This window comes from Loxodonta africana, chromosome 2, assembly GCF_030014295.1.
Source record: "Loxodonta africana isolate mLoxAfr1 chromosome 2, mLoxAfr1.hap2, whole genome shotgun sequence".
Lineage (NCBI taxonomy): Eukaryota > Metazoa > Chordata > Mammalia > Proboscidea > Elephantidae > Loxodonta > Loxodonta africana.
The window spans coordinates 2,808,161-2,827,077 of record NC_087343.1 but is presented as its reverse complement, the minus strand read 5'-3'; the positions used below and the strand labels follow the sequence as shown (position 1 = coordinate 2,827,077).

Below are 18,917 nucleotides of genomic sequence, written 5' to 3'. Positions count from 1 at the left end.
TCAGAGGGCTCCTTTTTGATGTCTGGGTTCCATCTGTTTGTCCCGGCTATTTCTGTCTCTGTCTTCAATTTTGAGGGCTCGTGGTTCGTGTCCTTCTGGTTTCATATGCGAAGTCACAGCTTCCTCCTTTCTGCCACAGCGATTTCTCTCTCCCACACGATGACACTAGAGTTCTTTTGAAGATGGCCTTCTAATAGCCCCAGATGGTTCACTGCATGGGGTTAGGACAGACTGGAGTAAAAAAAAAAAAGCTGCTGAAAATGTTCCCCATTGGGACAGCAGTAAAAAGCCTAATAAGAGGGTGGGGAATGTTCCTTCTCACACAGCGTGGCTTAAAAACAAGGCAAGAACACTGCGTGCCGTGAGCCAATTCTACCTTTGAGAGTTTTCACCGCAACCTCTAGTCCATTAAAATCAGAGCCTCGTGTGATTCTGAAGTCACGTCGACCCAGAAAAAATATACCGTGGAGTGAAATGAAGAAAATGAAATGTTCTAAGAGGGTCAGGTATCACGGGAATATCACTGAACCCCAGAGCAAAACAATAAGCATTGTTTTCACTGATATCTCAAGGCTTCTTAGCGTAACCATGCATTTTTAAGGGGAAACACTAATGAAAAATCTAAATATGGCAGAAGCTGCTTGTATTCTTTCTTGCAATCTCATAGAAGAGTTCTGAACCAGGCCATAGGAGGAGTCCCTTGGTGGTGCAAGCAGTTAACACGCTTGGCTACTAACTGAGAAGTTGGAGATTTGAGTCCACCCAGAGGAGCCTCAGAAGAAAGGCCTGGCAATCTACTGCTAAAAAAACCAGCCACTGGAAACACTGTGGAGCGCAGTGCTACTCTGACATACATGGGATCACAATGAGAGTCAACTTGATGGCAACCAGTTAAAGGGACAGTCCATGGGAAAAGAGAAACCAGGGCATCTGTGAAAAATATTCAGTGTTTTAAAACCGTTTTTTTATGTTCCAACATCTGTTCCTCCTTCTTTAGTTAATTACAAGTTCCTTTGAAAATTATTATGTATGTGAATTGTTTTAACATCAGAAATTATACATGCTCAATAATAGCATGGAAGCTATACAGATGAAATAATAAAAAAAAAAAAAATGAGAACCGCAAATCTTAAGCAAAACACAAATTAAAAGAGATTGTTGATATAATTAAACATTTATGTTACTTCTCCAAAAGAATGAACTCCTGTCAAGAGCCAAAACTGATGAAAATTACAGTGGTCAAAACTTACTTTTATATCTTCTAGCTGAATCTGTATACTTGTAAACTCTCCCTACAACATACCCCATCTTTGTTAATCGAAAATCAGTATTAAAGGTAGTGCGAACAGTTAATCGTCTGACTACCAGACAGAAGGTTGGTCGTTCGAACCTATCCAGGAATGTCTTGGAAGAAAGGCCTGGCAATCTGCTTTCAAAAGACCACAGCCTTGAAAACCTACGGCGCACAGTTCTGCTCTGACACACGGTGTCTTCATGAATTGGAACTGACTTGGCAGCAACTAATGACAACACTAAGGAAGTAATATTAAATATCGATATTAAAGGAAACCCTCCATGAGATGGATTGGAATGGTGGCTGAAACAACGGACTCAAACATATCAACAATTGTGAGGATGGCACAGGACTGGGGAGCGTTCGTTCTGTAGTACATGTGGTTACCATGAGTCTGAGCCAACTTTGTGGCAACTAACAACAACAGCAACATTAAAGGTGTATTGTCTATGACAGCACCGACAAAGAAAGATCAGCCAAGGAAGGAACCAGTACGAGGAGTGTTCTGCTTTAAGCTTCACAAGTGAAGACTCTTTCCTGAGTTGTAAGCAGGGACCCTGCTTCTTTTATTCACCCTAGTATCCGCAGAGCCCATCCCAGGGTGGATGTTTAATACTTATTAATTAAGTGCTGTTGCTGTTGTTAGGTGCCATCCAGTCGGTTCCAACTCATAGTGACCCTACAGGACAGAGGAGACCTGCCCCATAGGGGTTCCAATGAGCGGCTGGTAGATTCGAACTGCCAACCTTTTGGTTAGCACCCGAGCTCTTAGCCACTGCACCACCAGGGCTCCACTAATAAAATGGAATGAAAATGGATAACAAAACAAGGCGCTCAGATTCTAGCCACAGAAGTGTGAGCTCAGACAAGCAACTATGAAGACTGTGACGTGTACAGGTTTTGCAAACCTGAGTAAACCAAATGAGGACTATACCCCCACCAGCACAATCGATTAAAGTAGATGACAAAGGCATTCGGTCAGAGTGACATCTTCCAGCGTCTTAGTCTCCTGGGGCTTCCAGAATAGAAACAAGTGAGTGGCTTTAAAGAACAAAAATTTATTATCTCACAGTTCAGGAGGCTAGAAGTCCAAATTCGGGCCACTGGCTCTAGAGGAAGGTCCTTCTTTTTCTATTTCAGCTTCTAGTAGCTGCCAATCCTTGGCGTTCCTGGGCCTGTAGATGTGACTGTCTCCGCTGTCCGTCTTCCCCTGTGTATGTCTTTGTGTCTGTTCTGCACTTTTTATAACTCACAGGTGGTTAAGACTAGGACCCACCCTACTTGGACAGGACCTCATTAAAATCACAAAAGACAAATGAATTCTTAAACAGGGACATATTTACAGGTATGGGGTTAGGATTTCAACACATATTCAATTCATAATACCCCCCCTCCTTTTTTTTTTTGATTGTCAATTTATTTGATTTTTGGAGAGGGTTTTAGAAATGAGGCACTATGTTGGCCTCTACAATGTGGCTCCCACAAGCCTCGTCCATACTTGGGTGAGCACAGTTACTATTCAGGTTAACTACAGGTCTCAGATGGGGACAGCAGGGCGGGCAGAAGGCTATTCTCACCTAGTCATAGCCCAGCTGCCACAAGGCATGGAAAATTCTTCTGGAACCATGGCCACAGCCTGGAGCAGCATGCCAGGTGCAACTATGATTTTAAAAAAGTAGAGGGAGACTGAATCCACCCAAAGATGCAAACACAGGTGCTCATGGCTGGTACCACAAACTGCATGCCAGGATGTGAAGTCCACAGCTCCATGTGAGAGGGACACCATCGCTCAGAGCCCACCACTGAAGAGTCAGCCTGGCCAGATGACCTACTCACTATAAATATATGTGAACCAGCAACATCACTCCAGGAGAATATTCCCTTTTATCTGCAGTGGCAAGTACCTGGTACAACCAGAGGTATATAAGGTATACTTCAGAAATGGATGAAATACCAGAGCTCAAATTGGAGGGAACATTAAATTCACAAAGTGGGCCACTGCACATTCTCTGTATAATTCATGATTAGCCCAGAACTATCTGCAGGACTACAACAAAATCGTTCTTGTTGTTAGGGGCCATGAAGTAGATTTTGACTCACAGTGACACTATGCACGACAGAACGAAACAATGCCCGGTCCTGTGCCATTCTCACAATTGTTGCAACCACTGTGTCAATCCATCTAATTGAGGGTCTTCCTCTTTCTCACTGACCCCCTACTTTACCAAGCGTGATGCCCTTCTCCAGGGACTAATTCCTCCTGATAACATGTCCAAAGTACATGAAATGAAGTCTCACCATCCTTGCTTTCAAGGAGCATTCTGGCTATACTTCTTCTGAGACAGACATGTTCGTTCTTCTGGCAGTCCAACACTATAATTCAAATGTATCAATCCTTCTTCGGTCTTCCTTATTTGTTGTCCAGCTTTCCCATGTGCACGAGGCAACTGAAAATATCATGGCTTCAGTCAGGCGCACCTTAGTCCTCAAAGGGACATCTTTTCTTTTCAATACATTAAAGAGGTCTTTTGCAGATTTTCCCAGTGCAATACTGATGTCTATAAAGCAAGCCTCAATAAATTTAAAAAGATTGACATTATAAGTATTTTTTCTGACCAAGGTGAAGTGAAATTACAAATTAGTAACACAAAGAAAGCTGGAAAATACACAAGTATACAGAAATTAAATAACACACCATTAAACAGTCAATGGGTCAAGGAAGAAACCAGAAAATACTTAAAGTCAAATAAAAATGAAAGCACAATATACCAAAACTTATGGGATGTAGTGAAGAAAATCCTCAGAGGGAAATTTATAGCAATTAATGCCTACTTGAAAAAAGAGGTAAGATATCAAATCAGTATGTTAACTCTCCAACTTGAGGAATTAAAAAAAAGAACAAACTAATCCTAAAGCTACCAGAGGAAGGAAACAACGAAGATCAGAGATAAATGAAGTAGAGAATAGAAAATCAAAAGAAAGAATCCACAAAACCAGAAGTTGGTTCTTTGAAAAGATGGATAAAATTGATGAACCTTTAGCAAGACTGACAAAGAAAAAAAGAGAAAAGATGCAAATAACCAAAATAAGGAATAAACCTGGAGACATTACAACCTATGCAGTAGAAATAAAAAGAATTAGAATACTATGAACAGCTGTACACAAACAAATAAATGCAGCAGTCGAGAAATCAAATGACTTATTGAATTGGACAAATCTGTTCCAAAAGACCTTTAAAAGCAAAGATACCACTTTGAGGACTAAGGTGTGGCTGACCCAAGCCATGGTATTTTCAGTCACCTCATATGCATGTGAAAGGTGGACAATGAATAAGGAAGACCTAAGAAGAATTGACGTCTTTGAATTACAGTGTTGGCAAAGAATATTGAATGTAGGTTCGCTATGAGTTTGAATTGACTCGAGGGCAACAGGTTTGGTTTGTCTCTTCTCTTTTATTTTTTTGGTATGGACTGCCAGAAGAATGAAGAAGTCTGTCGTAGAAGAAATACAGCCTGGGCACTCCTTAGAAGTGAGGGTGGCAAGACTTTGTTTCACGTTCTTAGGATGTGTTATCAGGAAGTTTCAGTTGCTGGAGAAGGACATTATACTTGGTAAGGTAGAGGGTCAATGAAAAAGGAGGAAAACCGTCAATGAGATGGATTGACACAGTGGCTGCAACAATGGGCTCAAACATAGCAACAATTATGAGGATGGTGCAGAACTGGGCAGTGTTGTGTTCTGTTGTACACAGAGTGGCTATGAGTCAGAACCGACTTGTCAGCACCCAACAACAACAATACACCAACAAACTTGGTAACTTATACCAAATAGACAAATTCTTAGAAGCACACAACTTGCCTAAACTGACTCCTGATGAAATAGAAAATCTCAACACACCCATAACAAGTGAAGAGATTGAATAAATGTTCTAAAACCTCCCAACAACAACAGAAAGTCCTGGACCAGATGGCTTCATTGGGGAATTCTTCCAAACATTTAGAGAAGAATGGATACCAGTCCTTTTCAAACTCTTCCAAAAGGTAGAGAAGAAAAATATTCCTTAATTCTTTCTGTGAAGCCAGCATTACCTTGATACTACAGCCAAACAAAGGCACCAAAGAAAAGAAAACTAGAGGTCAAAATTCCTCTTACGACTATAGATGCAAAAATTTGTAACAAAATACTAACAGAATCCAACGCATATTAAGAGTCATACACTGCAGTGCAATGGTTTATCTTATACACAGTCTTTCTGGCCCTGGCTTTGTAGCTCTGTCAAGATGATTTGCTAGGCCACAATCTTGCATAAGGATTATTTAGTCTACCATGCAAATAGGTTGTATAAAAACACCCAGTAGGATTAAGTGACCTTGTGAGAATTAGTCAATTAGTATGCAAGTTAAGTGACTGTGGTCTACAGAGGGGATTGGTCAGTTTGTGGTCCTTGTGGGAGGACCATGCCTTGAAATTGACAAGGAGTAGGCTTACATTCGAGCCAATTCCACAGAGGTTGAGGGGGACCTCACTACCATCAACAAGAGCCCGGAGCAGAGCGCATCTTTAGACCTGGGGTCTCTGAGCTGGGAACCTCCTAGACATAGGAGAAAGAGAGCTATAACACTGGAGATGACGAGACACAGCATGAGATGGCATGAGATGAAGATACGAAGTGGCAACCACAGTAGAGCTTGATGGCAAAGAAATGGTGGTAGCAGTACGAGTAATGAGAATGAGGAGACTGGTGTGACTGGCTGTAGTGGGCTTGCTGATCCATGGAGTGAGAGGAAGCTGAATGCCTTTCAGACAGAAGGCTTGCTGATAGAGGGGGGTGCATTCAGGCACTTGTCAGTGGACCTGAAAGAGGTGTAACCCTTGACCAAGGAGGGCAGAGGCCAAAAAGACGCTGAGGGCTATCTTGGTTGGAAGCTACCCTGATTGAAGAACTGTATCCTGTTACTTCCAAAGTTGACCCTGGCCCCAGGTTGTAGCCTGTTACTCCCCCAATAAGCCACATATTGTTGGTATGGTCTGGAGTTCTGTGGCCATTGCAATGAATTATGGAACCCAGCAGAGAAGATGAGAGTGCTGAGGGGATGACAGCTGGTGTCAGAAATGATAAAAAGGTTGGCGAGAGGAGGTATGTCCAACCTCCACCTCACAGGAATCAGCTTTGGGCTGATCCTGATTCTCTTTCCTCCTTGTGAATGCGGGTGAAGTGTGACGCTAGTAGATTACATACACCATGACCAAATGGGATTTATTACAGGAATTCAAGGATGGTTCAACATTAGAAAATCAATAAATGTAATGTACACATCAACAGAACCAAAAAAAGAAACACACGATCGTTTCAATCAACACAGAAAAAGCATTTGAAAAAATTCAACAGGTTTTCTTAAGAAAAGGACTCAACAAGATAGGAATGGACAGTAAGTTCCTCAATATGATTAAAGGTCTCTATGAAAAACCAACAGCCAATACTAAATGGAGAAAGATTGAGAGCTTGCCCCTTAAAATCGAGAACAAGACAAGGGTGTCTGCTCTCACTACTCCTACTTAATATTGTATTGGAGGCCCTAGCCTGAGCAATAATGCAAGAAAATGACATAAAAGTCACCCAAATTGGAAAGGAAGAAGCAAAATTATTGCTATTTACAGATGACATGATCCTGTATATAGAAAATCTCAAAGAATCTACTAAAAAGCTTCTAGAGCTAAAAGAAGTTAGCGAAGTTGAAAGGTACAAGGTCAGCACAAAAATAAGTTGTATTTCTATACACCAGCAATGAGAAATCTGAGAAGGAAATTAAGAAAACAATTCCATTTACAATAGCATGTAAAATAATAAAATACCTAGGAATAAACTTAACCTGGCATGTGAAAGACTTTTACAATGAAAGTCATAAAAAACTGCTGAAAGAAACTAAAGACTTAAGTAAATAGACACCCCATGTTCACAGATTGAGGGACTCAATATAGTTTAGATGTCAATACTACCCAAAGCGATCTATAGATTTAATGCAATCCTGATCAAAATTTCAACAACCACCTTTATAGAAATGGAAAAACCAATTCTCAATTTTATATGGAAAGGCAAGAAGTCCTGAATAGCTAAAGCAATTCTGAAGAAGAACGAAGTAGGACTTACACTCCTTGAATTCAAAACATACTATACAGCTAGAGTAATCCAAAGAGTCTGGTACTTATATACCAGTAGACACAGAGACCAACAGAACAGAAATGATAGTCGAGAAATAAACCTGTGTCCGGCCATGAAGTTTTCAACTGCCTCATATACATGTGAAAGCTGGACAATGAATAAAGAAGACTGAAGAAGAATTGACACCTTCGAATTGTGGTGTTAGCAAAGAATGTTGAATATACCATGGACTGCCAAAATAATGTACAAATCTGTCTTGGAAGAAGTACAACCAGAATGTCCTTGGAAGCAAGGATGGCAAGACCATGTCTCACATACTTCGGACATGTTATCAGGAGAGATCGGTCCCTGGAGAAGGACATCATGCTTGGAAAAGTAGAGGGCCAGCAAAAATGAGGAAGACCCTGAATAAGATGGATTAACACAGTGGCTGCAACAATGAGTTCAAGCATAACAATGATTCTAAGGATGGTGCAGGACGGGGAGTGTTTTGTTCTGCTATGAATAGGGTCCCTGTGAGTTGGGACTGACTGGATGGCACCTAACAACAACAACATCAGTGGTCAACCAATTTTCAACAAGTGTGCTGTTATGGATTGAACTGTGTCCCCCAAAAATGTGTGTCAACTTAGCTAGCTATGATTCCCAGTACCGTGTGGCTGTCCTTCATTTTGTGATCTGATGTAATTATCCTATGTGTTGTAAATCCTTACCTCTGTGATGTTAATGAGGCAGTTATGTTAATGAGACAAGCAGAATCTATACGATTATGTTGTACCTTGAATCAGTCTGTTTTGAGATATAAAAGAGCGAAGCAAGCAGAGAAGAGAGGAACCTCATTACCACGAGGATGTAAGAGCCAGGAGTGGAGCCTATCCTTTGGATCTGGGGTTCCTGCACTGAGAAACTCCTAGACCAGGAGAAGACTGATGACAAGGACCTTCCCTAAGAGCTGATAGAGGGAGAAAGTCTTCCTCTAAGGTGGTGCCCTGAATTTGGACTTCTAGACTCCTAAACTGTGAGAGAATAAATTTCTGTTTGTTATAGCCATCCACTTGTGGTATTTCTGTTATAGCAGCACTAGATAGGAATCCTAGAGCTATGACCACTAAGCAAAAGGTTGGCAGTTCAAATTCACTAGCTGCTTCTTGGAAACCCTATAGGACAGTTCTACTCTGTCCTATAGGGTTGCTATGATTTGGAATCGACTCAACACAAGTGTCCATCAACAAATGAATGGATAAACAAAATGCGGTCCATCTATACAACGGAATACTACTCAGCCATAAAGAGAAACGAAGTCCTAATACATGCTACGATGTGGATGGACCTAAAAGACAGAGGTCTGCCGGGAGGCGCATAAGGAAAAGAATAGTCTCTAAAATTTTTAAAAGTAACATCTATCAAGGCTTTGCGCTTAAAAAGCCAGAATGAATTACTTATTTTTTAACAGTTACATGTCTGGCATCTTTTCAAACAGACTTGGGTTCTTTCAGTCAAGTAAGTGTTATACCTATAAAGAAATCTGTTCTATAAAGGGTTTTTTAACTCACCACCATTTAGTGAAAGTTATTACGATTGAGAATACTGGTATTATGTTTCTGTAAGTAAATTTTAGATATTTTAATGTCAAGTATCGGAGAATCTTTATCATGTATAAAGGAAATATCTGTGTGTGGGAGGTCACTTGTCAGTTTAATAGCAGAAAACCACTATTCAGGAAAGCTTCTATCAATTCGCTTTGCAATCACTGTATTTTAATTTTTGTAAGCAGAAAAAAATATTTTTCTGTAAAGCAAAAGAAGTCTGTAGAACTTCTTTCAATAGTATAAATAAAACATTTTTTTGAAATACTCCAAATTTATGGCACCAATTGCAACCTTGGAGATTGTAGATGATTATTTATATGTCCTGGAGGCAAACTCTGGATGGATTAATTCCTATAATCCATCATTTTTCTTTTCTCTCCATCTGTGTCATGCATCATTTTTTACACTTGATTGCAGAAATGTCAGTGCTAAATTTCAGGAAACTTCCATTTTTGTGGCCATGCTCTATGCTGCCTAATTATACGTCCCGATATTAACTTTTCAAAACACTCAAGCCTCTTTTAACAAAATGTGGATTTTTTTTTTTTAATCTGACAATCCTTCATATCTCTAAGCTCTTCACTGAGACATCTCCCAAGAACAGAAAGCCAATTCTGCATCCCACCTTATGAAGATGCAATATCAAGTTTCACCTGGCAGACCAACCATTAATCATTGCCCTGGCAGAGGGAAATCTGGGAATATAGGTGAATGCATGCAGAGGCCACGGCGTGATGGAGCACGCCCACTGTGGCCTCCTTGAGGAAGGTCAACATCTCCTGTTTAGCTTTCACAGTCACCAAACAGATGACAATCCTTAGATCGGCTCCATCAGATACACTGCAACAACAACAGCATTGCTAAGGAAGAACCTGTCTTGCAATATCAGATGCTGCGTGCTATTTGCGCCACTTGTCTGCCAGATTTTCGTGCTGTAGTGGCTCGTGTGTTTCTGTGATGCTGGAAGCTGTGCCACTGGTACTTCAAGTACCAGCAGGGCCAAACATGGTGGACGGGTTTCGGCAGAGCTTCCAGATGAAGACAGAGTAGGAAGAAAGGCCTAGTGATCTAACTCTGCATGTCAACCAATGAAAATACCATGGATCACAACAGAGCATTCTCTGATATAGTGCTAGAAGATGGGTCCCTAGGTTGGAAGGCACTCAAGATACATGGTGGCCACAACAATGGACTCAACAATTCCAACAACTGTGAATATGGCGCAGGACCGGGTGGCGTTTTGTTCTGTTGTCCATGGGGCCGTCATAAGAGGGAGCTGACTCAATGGTAACTAACAATAACAACAAATGCTATTTGAGGTGCATCTTCCATTGAAGGGTCCCTATTCAGTTAATATCAGAGCCACTGACTCAGGAGGGCGCATTTTGAACAAGCCTGTCTACCTGTTTCTTGTCATTTTTTTCTTTAATTGACTATGTAAAGGCATTCGACTGTGTGGATCATAACAAATTATGGATAACATCGATGTCTTAGGCTGGGTTCTCTAGAAAAACAAAACAAAAACAAAACCACTGAAGCGTGTGTGGGGGGGTGTGCGTATACATATATATGTATATATATATAGAGAGAGAGAGATTTATATCAAGGGAACGGTTCACACAGTTTTAGAGGCTGGAATGTTCCAATTTCACAGGTAAGGATGGAGGCGTCCCTTGACTCACACAGCTGCAAGGGCTGGAGAACCCAAGATCGGCAGGTCAGACAACAGGCCTCTGATTCACAGACTGCAGAGGCTGACAAATCCCAAGATCGGCAGGTAAGCTGGCATGCCCATGGCTCACAGAATGTGGAGATTGACTAATGCCAAGATCAGCAGGTAAGTTGCTAGTTCAAGCCCCAAGAACCAGAGGCCAAATGAACAGCAGCCAGCTACAGAATTCAGAGCCAGCAAAACCCCACAAGCTTTGACAAAAAGTCCACCTCACTGGAGCCCTGGCGGTGTAGTGGTTAAGAGCTCAGCTGGTAATCAGAAGGTCGGCAGTTCGAATCTCCCATCCACTCCTTGGAAACCCTATAGGGCAGTTCTATTCTGTCCCTGTAGGGTTGCTATGAGTCAGAATAGACTCGATGGCAATGGATTTTTTTTGGATATTGGATGCAGGCCACAACCCCAAGGAAACTCCCTTTCAACCGATTGACTACTCATAGTGGATCCCATCATGGAAGTGATTACATCATTACATACCATGGAAACCCTGGTGGCGTAGTGGTTAAGTGCTACGGCTGCTAACCAAAGAGTCAGCAGTTCAAATCCGCCAGGTGCTCCTTGGAAACTCTATGGGGCAGTTCTGTCCTATAGGGTCACTGTGAGTCGGAATTGACTCAGCGGCACTGGGTTTCACTGGGTTTATGCCTGTCATACTATATCATAAGTGCCAGACCACTGAGAATCATGGCCCAACCAGTTGACACACAACCTTAATGATCACAATTTTGAAGAAAGGGAATTCCAGACCACTTAGTTGTGCTCATGAGGAACCTGTACTTAGACTAAGAGGCAGCTGTTCGAACAGAACAAGGGAATACTGCCTGGTTAAAATCAAGAAAAGTGTTTGTTAGGGTTGTATCCTTTCACCATACTTATTCAATCTGTACGCTGAGCAAATAATTCGAGAAGTTGGACTATATGAAGAAGAATGTGGCATCAGGATTGGGGGAAGACTCATTAACAACTCGTATTATGCAGATGACACATCTTGCTTGCTGAAAGTGAAGAGGACTTGAAGCACTTACTGATGAAGATCAAAGACCACAGCCTTCAGTATGGACTGCACCTCAACATAAAGAAAACAAAAATCCTCACAACTGGACCAATGAGCAACATCATGATAAACAGAGAAAAGACTGAAGTTGTTAAAGATTTCATTTTACTTGGATCCACAATCAACAGCTCTGGAAGCAGCTGTCAAGAAATCAAAAGATGCATTGCATTGGGCAAATCTGCTGCAAAAGACCTTTTTAAAGTGTTGAAAAGCAAAGATGTCACCTTGAAGACCTGACCCAAAAAAAGCCATGGTGTTTTCAATCAACTCCTGTGTGTAAGAAAGCTGGACAATGAATAAAGAAGACCGAAGAACAATTTACGTCTTCAAACTGTGGTGTTGGCAAAGAATATTGAATATACCATGGGCTGCCAAAAGAAAGAACAAATCTGTTCGTTGGAAGAAGTACAACCAAAATGCTCTTTAGAAGCAAGGATGGCAAGACGATGTCTCATATACTTTGGACTTGTTATCAGGTGAGATCAGTCCCTGGAGAAGGACATCATGCTTGGTAAAGTAGAAGGTCAGTGAAAAAGAGGAAGACCGTCAGATGGATTGACACAGTGGCTGCAACAATGGGCTCAAGCATTTCAGTGATTGTGAGGACAGCGCAGGACCAGGCAGTGTTTCATTCTGTTGTACACACGGTCACTGTGAGTCGGAAATGATTTGACAACATCTAACAACAACAACATGGTGACCCCATCTGTGCAGAGGAGAACTGCTCTGTAGGGTTTTCAACGTCTGTGACCTTTCACAAGCAGACCTGAGGTACCTCTGGGTAGGCTTTCCGTTAGTAGTTGAGTGTTTAACTGTATGAGTCACCCAGGACTACCTTTCTCTGTCTTTTCTGTGTATATATGTATTCATCTACTCATCCACCTACCCATTCATCCATCTACCCATCTATATCTAAAATCTTCAACTACGTAAGTTCATGAAACTCTTGAAGGCCCTGTAGCGTAGTTGGAAGGGGCCCGCCCTCCCTGCTTGCCCTGCCAGTGTCTTCTTTTTCTTTTTTATTGTGGTTTAAGTGAAAGTTTACAAATCAAGTCAGTCTCTCATACAAAAATTTATACACACCTTGCTATATACTCCTAATTGCTCTCCCCATAATGAGACAGTACACTCCTTCCTTCCACGCTGTCTTTTCGTGTCCATTCGGCCAGCTTCTGACTCCCTCTGTCCTCCCATCCCCCTTCAGACAGGAGATGCCAACATAGTTTCATGTGTCTACTTGATCCAAGAAGCTCACTCTTCACCAGTATCATTTTCTATCCCATTGTCCAGTCCAATCCCTGTCTGAAGAGTTGGCTTTGGGAATGGTTCCTGTCTTGGGCTAACAGAAAGTCTAGGGACCATGACCACCGGGGTCCTTCTAGTCTCAGTCAGACCATTACGTCTGGACTTTTTACAAGAATTTGGGGTCTGCATCCCACTGCTCTCCTGCTCCTTCAGGGGTTCTCTGTTGTGTTACCTATCAGAATAGTCATCAGTTGTAGCCAGGCACCATCTAGTTCTTCTGGTCTCAGGCTGATGTAGTCTCTGGTTTATGTGGCCCTTTCTGTCTCTTGGGCTCATAATTACCTTGCATCTTTGGTGTACTTCATTCTCCTTTGGTCCAGGTGGGTTGAGACCAATTGATGTATCTTAGAGGGCCGCTTGCTAGCGTTTAAGACCCCAGACGCCACTCTCCAAAGTGGGATGCAGAATGTTATCTTAATAGATTTTATTATGCCAATTGACTTAGATATCCCCTGAAACCATGGTCCCTAAACCCCTGCCCCTGCTACACTAGCCTTCAAAGTGTTCAGTTTATTCAGGAGACTTCTTTGCTTTTGGTTTAATCCAGTTGTGTTAACCTCTCCGGTACTGTGTGTTTTCCTTCCCTTCACCTAAAATATTCTTGTCTACTGCCTAACTGGTGAAAACCCCTTTCCCTCCCTTCCTCCCCCCCTTGTAACCTTCAAAGAATATTTTCTTCTCTGTTTAAACTATTTCTTATAATAGTTCTTATAATAGTGGTCTTATATAATATTTATCCTTTTGCAACTGACTAATTTCACTCAGCATAATGCCTTCCAGATTCCTCCATGTTATGAAACCTTCCATGGATTCATCATTGTTCTCAGTGTCTTCTTTTGTTCTGTGAGGAGGTGTCATTCCAGCTCCCTGTGGGACATGATTAAGTGACAGCCTTGGAATCTTGGACCGCAACTCAGTGAACGTGCAATTCACTTCCAACCAAATGTCTTATTTGCAAGAACGTGTTTTTGAATAGCTTTTTGAAATCTTGCAAAATAACTTTTGAAATAAAATCTTAAACTATCAAACAGTTTTTGCATCATTGAATTGCTCAAAATTAGAGAAACAGTATCAGTGTCAGAAGCTGGGGTCTGAAAAATTTCTTGAAATACAATTTGTCTAAGTGTCCTTTAAAATATCACCAATTTAAGAACGTAATTGGTTTCTATTTTTCCAAGTACAAAAATAAAAAGTAAGTGGCTTGGAGTTTTTAAAAGCCTTAAGTTTGATTCTGAACCCTAATTCTAAAAAAGAGCAGTGATATTAAGCCAGAAGAAGGCTTTTTAAAAAATGAAGGCTGTGTGAACCTAAAGAATGTTTTGGTTTTACTAGTGTGGTCCTTAGTAATTGAGCTAGCTCGTATGTTACTGGCCTGAGGCAAGCTGAGCTTTCTCAGAAAGACGACTGCAGACGAAACAAATGTACAATGCGCCTGTTTGGGCTTTTTAATCAATCAGGTAGTGAGGGTGTGGAATATTAGTGCTAGTAGGCTAATCTCACAATTCTCGTCCCTGTATTTCCCAAGGAGGCCACAGCATCCTGGATTTTTTATGAACCTTGGAGTCAGAAGACCTAGGCCGAGTGCTTGGCCTTGCCACCTGGAGGGCTTCAGGTACAGAGCTGGGTTTCTCTGGGGCTCGATTTTCCCATGTGAAAAACCAGGATTCCATGAGATAGCGTTTCCCAAAGCATCCTGCAAACCTTACTGAGCTAACAAAAACGAGGTAGTTGGAGGAGTCTCTGGGTGGTGCAAATGGTTAACTACCAGCTGGAAGGTTGGCAGTTCAAACCCACCCAGGGGCACCTAGGAAGAAAGGCCTGGAGATCTGTTTCCAAGAGGTCACAGCCTTAAAAACCCTATGCAGTGGTTCTACTCTGCCCACACAGGGTCACCATGAGTCAGAATCTACTTGACAACAACTAACAATAACTGGCTCAAAAATGAAGTACTTTGTAATACTGTCATTGTTTTATGCTTCATAATCTATTTAAACTTCTAACTGCCAGGTTTCCCTTTCTCCTAAATTTATCCACAGTGTCATTATTTTGACCCAAAATAATTGTAGGGCATCAATCCACTTTGATTCTTTCACGTAGAGTCCCCTGGGCAACGTGTATTGATTTTAATGTCCTTCCTCTTGGCCCTCAAGACTTCTGTGCTCTGGGTCCTTCTGTATCCAGGAAGCAAATATCTATCCCATCTCCCTGTTGATACCTTTAATCATTGCTTTAGGTCAACTATTTCATACTGGGTGTGATACTTCAAGAAGGAACACAGTGTTGGCAATATGAAATCTGTTCCTGTTCTTGAAACACCCTTGCTCTATCTGGTGCAGCCTTATAGCTCTGCTGTTTAACACAGCTGCTAGATCTTTGAGCAAATTTTGGCTCACATTACATTGAGAAGTAATGCTACTTAGACAACATTTTACATCTTTTTCCCTTTTGTGTGTTGCAATTTTCAACAATGAATTAAGATCCACGTTGCAAGTTTATCTTCAATTGATTTCTGTGCTCGTGATACTACACTAAATGGTACTCACATGTTGGCTGTAATTATATGATTGTGATGTTCTGAAAATCAAGGCTGCTAATGACTGAGAGGGAGCCCTGGTGGCACAGTGGTTATGAGCTACAGCTGCTAACCAAAAGGCGGGCAGTTCGAATACACCAGCCACTCCTTGGAAACACTATGGGGCAGTTCTACTCTGTCCTACAGGGTCGCTATGAGTTGGAATTGACTCGACAGCAATGAGTTTAATGAGTGAGAGAAGTCTTAGAGAAAGATGTAAGCTCTTCTTCCTTTGAAGACACACTTTGTACTAAAGAAGAGTGAGGAAAAGTCAGGTCTTATCGTTTATTACTCAACATTGAGCAGAGAAATTTGGCAAATAGCACCATGTCAGTAAAAGCACTGTGTTTTGAGGACCAGTCCTCTAGTCCTGGCCCTGCCACTCAAGAGCACTTAGAACATGTAGCATGCACATGCACACAGACACACACACAGTGACTATATGAGAAATATGCTGTACTCTTTCCTTAAAATAATTTTTTTCTTTCATCAGGGTGTTTTTAAATGTAATTACTGAAGTTAATTTATAACAGAAATTTGTGTGAAATGTTTTCTGAGCTCCTGGTCCTGTAAGAAGATCAGTGTAGTCTGGCCCCTCCCCATGGATTCCCAGTAGATGCAGCACGCCTCTACACACAGCTGCAAATCCCTGTCCTCAGACGCCAAGCCACCAGACCCAGAGGAGACAGACGTCAGCAAAGCATGGTCATTACGCTTGAACTGCTCTCCTAGAACGTGTGGATGTTCACAGATTCACCTTCCACATTTACAAAAATAACTTAGTCTGAGCATCTGAAAAGTCAATCAATGGAGCATATACCCTGCTCGGGAAGATTTCTCTTTGCCCAAAGTTAACTGTCTCTATCAACAATGACAGATTCTACTGAAGCTATTTTAACATCCTTGCCAGTGTGAAGGGGAAGAAATCTTGTCGCAAATCCCAGTAACAAACATCTCCTTGGGTCATGTGCAATATGTGACAAAAAACCTCATATTCCTCTTCCTGACTCTGTATTTCCCAAGGCTAGCTGGGCTGTACGGTTTTTGCAGCTGTTACAGACTGAATGGTGTCCCCCCAATATATGTGTTGTAAATCCTGACCCCTATACCTGTGCTTATAATCCCATTTGGTTGTCTTTGTTAAATTAATGACACAGTATTAGTGTAGGGTGTGTTTTAGGTCAATCTCTTTCGGGATATAAAAGGCAGATGAAGCAAGCAGAGATGGGGAAAGAGAGATGCCACACCACGTGAAGAACACCAAGGAACCGAGGAACAGAAGCTGGAAAGAGACAAGGACCTTCGTCCAGAGCCGACAGACAGAAAAAGCTTTCCTCTAGAGCTGGTGCCCTGAATTCGGACTTCTAGCCTCTTGAAGCATGAAAAAATAAACTTCTGGTACAGCAGCTCTAGATGACTAAGACAGCATCTCATGAAAGAGGCTTTACAGCAGTAAAAATCCCCACTGCTCAGCCTCACAACCCGGGGCTGAAAGGCTGACTCGAGATCTGAGGAAGGAGGCCAGCAGGACCTTCTCATGCTGGACTCCTCCCCCTAGAGCACTCTCCTCTGTCTCTCTGCCACCCCCTCTCTATTGTGCTCAGCACTGTAGGGACGGGGATGTGGGGAAAGTCCACTGGCTGGATATTCTCAGAGACAAATAGGGAGAGGATACGGGACTTTGAAAAGTACTTGCAGGGCTGAGTTTTTTTCTGAGGGTCAAAGTGTTAAAAGAAATATGACCTGCTAAGGCAGAAGAAAAGCAAAGCCATACATTGTCTTTTCTCCCCTCTGACATGTTACCAACTCACTCTGACGAGGGCTCCACCCGTTTCTCAGTCTTGAGAGTCTCAAGTTCACTCTGCATTCTCTGCCTTGGCGTGACCTGGCACAGAGGCCTTCCAGGGACTAGAGCGAAGCAGGCTGAAGTTGTTGTCATAGCTCAGAATTCAGAGCTGTAAAACCCCTGGGGCACTTCACCCCATGTGTGAAGAGTTAGTTCAAGACAATACCATCCAGTATTGTCTCTAGACGTTCTCATCAGCCAGATAAATCCACGTGATTCACAGCACAGAGTGTTTACATAGCATGCAACGTCTTGGCATGCCGTGTTTACAGAGCATTTACAAATTTTGCAAAGCATCTTGCACCTGTGAGAATCTAACATTTTCACCAGAATACCTAGTGTGTTCAGAGCACCTAGTGTGCAGAGCACCTAGTGTGTGCAGAACACCTAGTAAGGTACAGAGCATCCAGTGTGTACGCATGTTGTGTGTGCAGAGCACTGAGTGTGTGCAGAACACCCAGTGTGTGCTGACTCTGGAATCACAGCTCTGCACCGTGCTGTGGAGTGAGGAGGAAGCTACTCACCACGTTACAGCCTGCACAGTCTGGCCCATTCTCGCAGGTCCTGTGGCGAGCTTGAATGCCGCCCCCACACTGGGCCGTGCACCGTTCCCAAGGACCCCAGCCTGTCCAGAATACGTGTGGGGGGCACAGCAAATGTTCATTGCAGTATCTGTGATGAGGAAACCAAGAGGAAACAGAAACTGCTTAATGCAATGTGAGGCCACCGACCTTCCCGCTCCATCGCTTCACAGATGCTGAACACATGGGCATGCTCTGTGTGGGGGCTCTGTGTTCTGAGTGGTGGCACAGGAGAGGAGGCAGATGTGACATTGGCCATGCGCGTGTACACAGACAATGGGATGCACAGAAGACAATGAGGAAAATACTAAACTCACAATGCAGGATGGATCTTCCTGTGCAGCCAGTTAAAGGAGAAACAAACAAAACAAAACCCTTCAATAGACACCCAGAAATGACGGCATATAGAAAGACATCCCTACTGATCACGGGTCTCGTAGACATGTACATTAACAGATCAAGTGGCCTACAGATACACAACCAGCAAGGCGTTATTTGGAATTCATTTCTCTTCCTTGAATCGAATATGTCTTGGAGTTCTCTTAGCATAAGTTAAAGAAAAGTTAAAGCATGATTTTAGCATGGAGCATTTAGCTATATATGGCTTAGGTTCCTGCATTTTTATATTTTCTTGTGGGCTGTCAGAATGCTTTGAAAAAAACCTTAATTTGAAAGACCACAAGTTATACAAAAAGAGCCAATTTCCCATTTACAAATATTAGTCCTATTTCTCCATGATTAAATATACTCTGTACCTCTACATAGATACCAGATTGCCAATTTTTAG

General features: G+C 42.2%; 1 protein-coding gene across 1 annotated transcript in view; it reads right to left on the bottom strand.

Moving 5' to 3' along the window:
* Positions 1–18,917, bottom strand: part of SEMA5A (semaphorin 5A) — a 354,982-nt gene that overhangs the window by 59,410 nt on the left and 276,655 nt on the right. Inside the window, exon 14 of the mRNA XM_003407895.4 lies at positions 18,074–18,221. Within this exon, the coding sequence (XP_003407943.2) occupies positions 18,074–18,221 (148 nt within the window). The remainder of the gene's footprint in view (positions 1–18,073; positions 18,222–18,917) is intronic.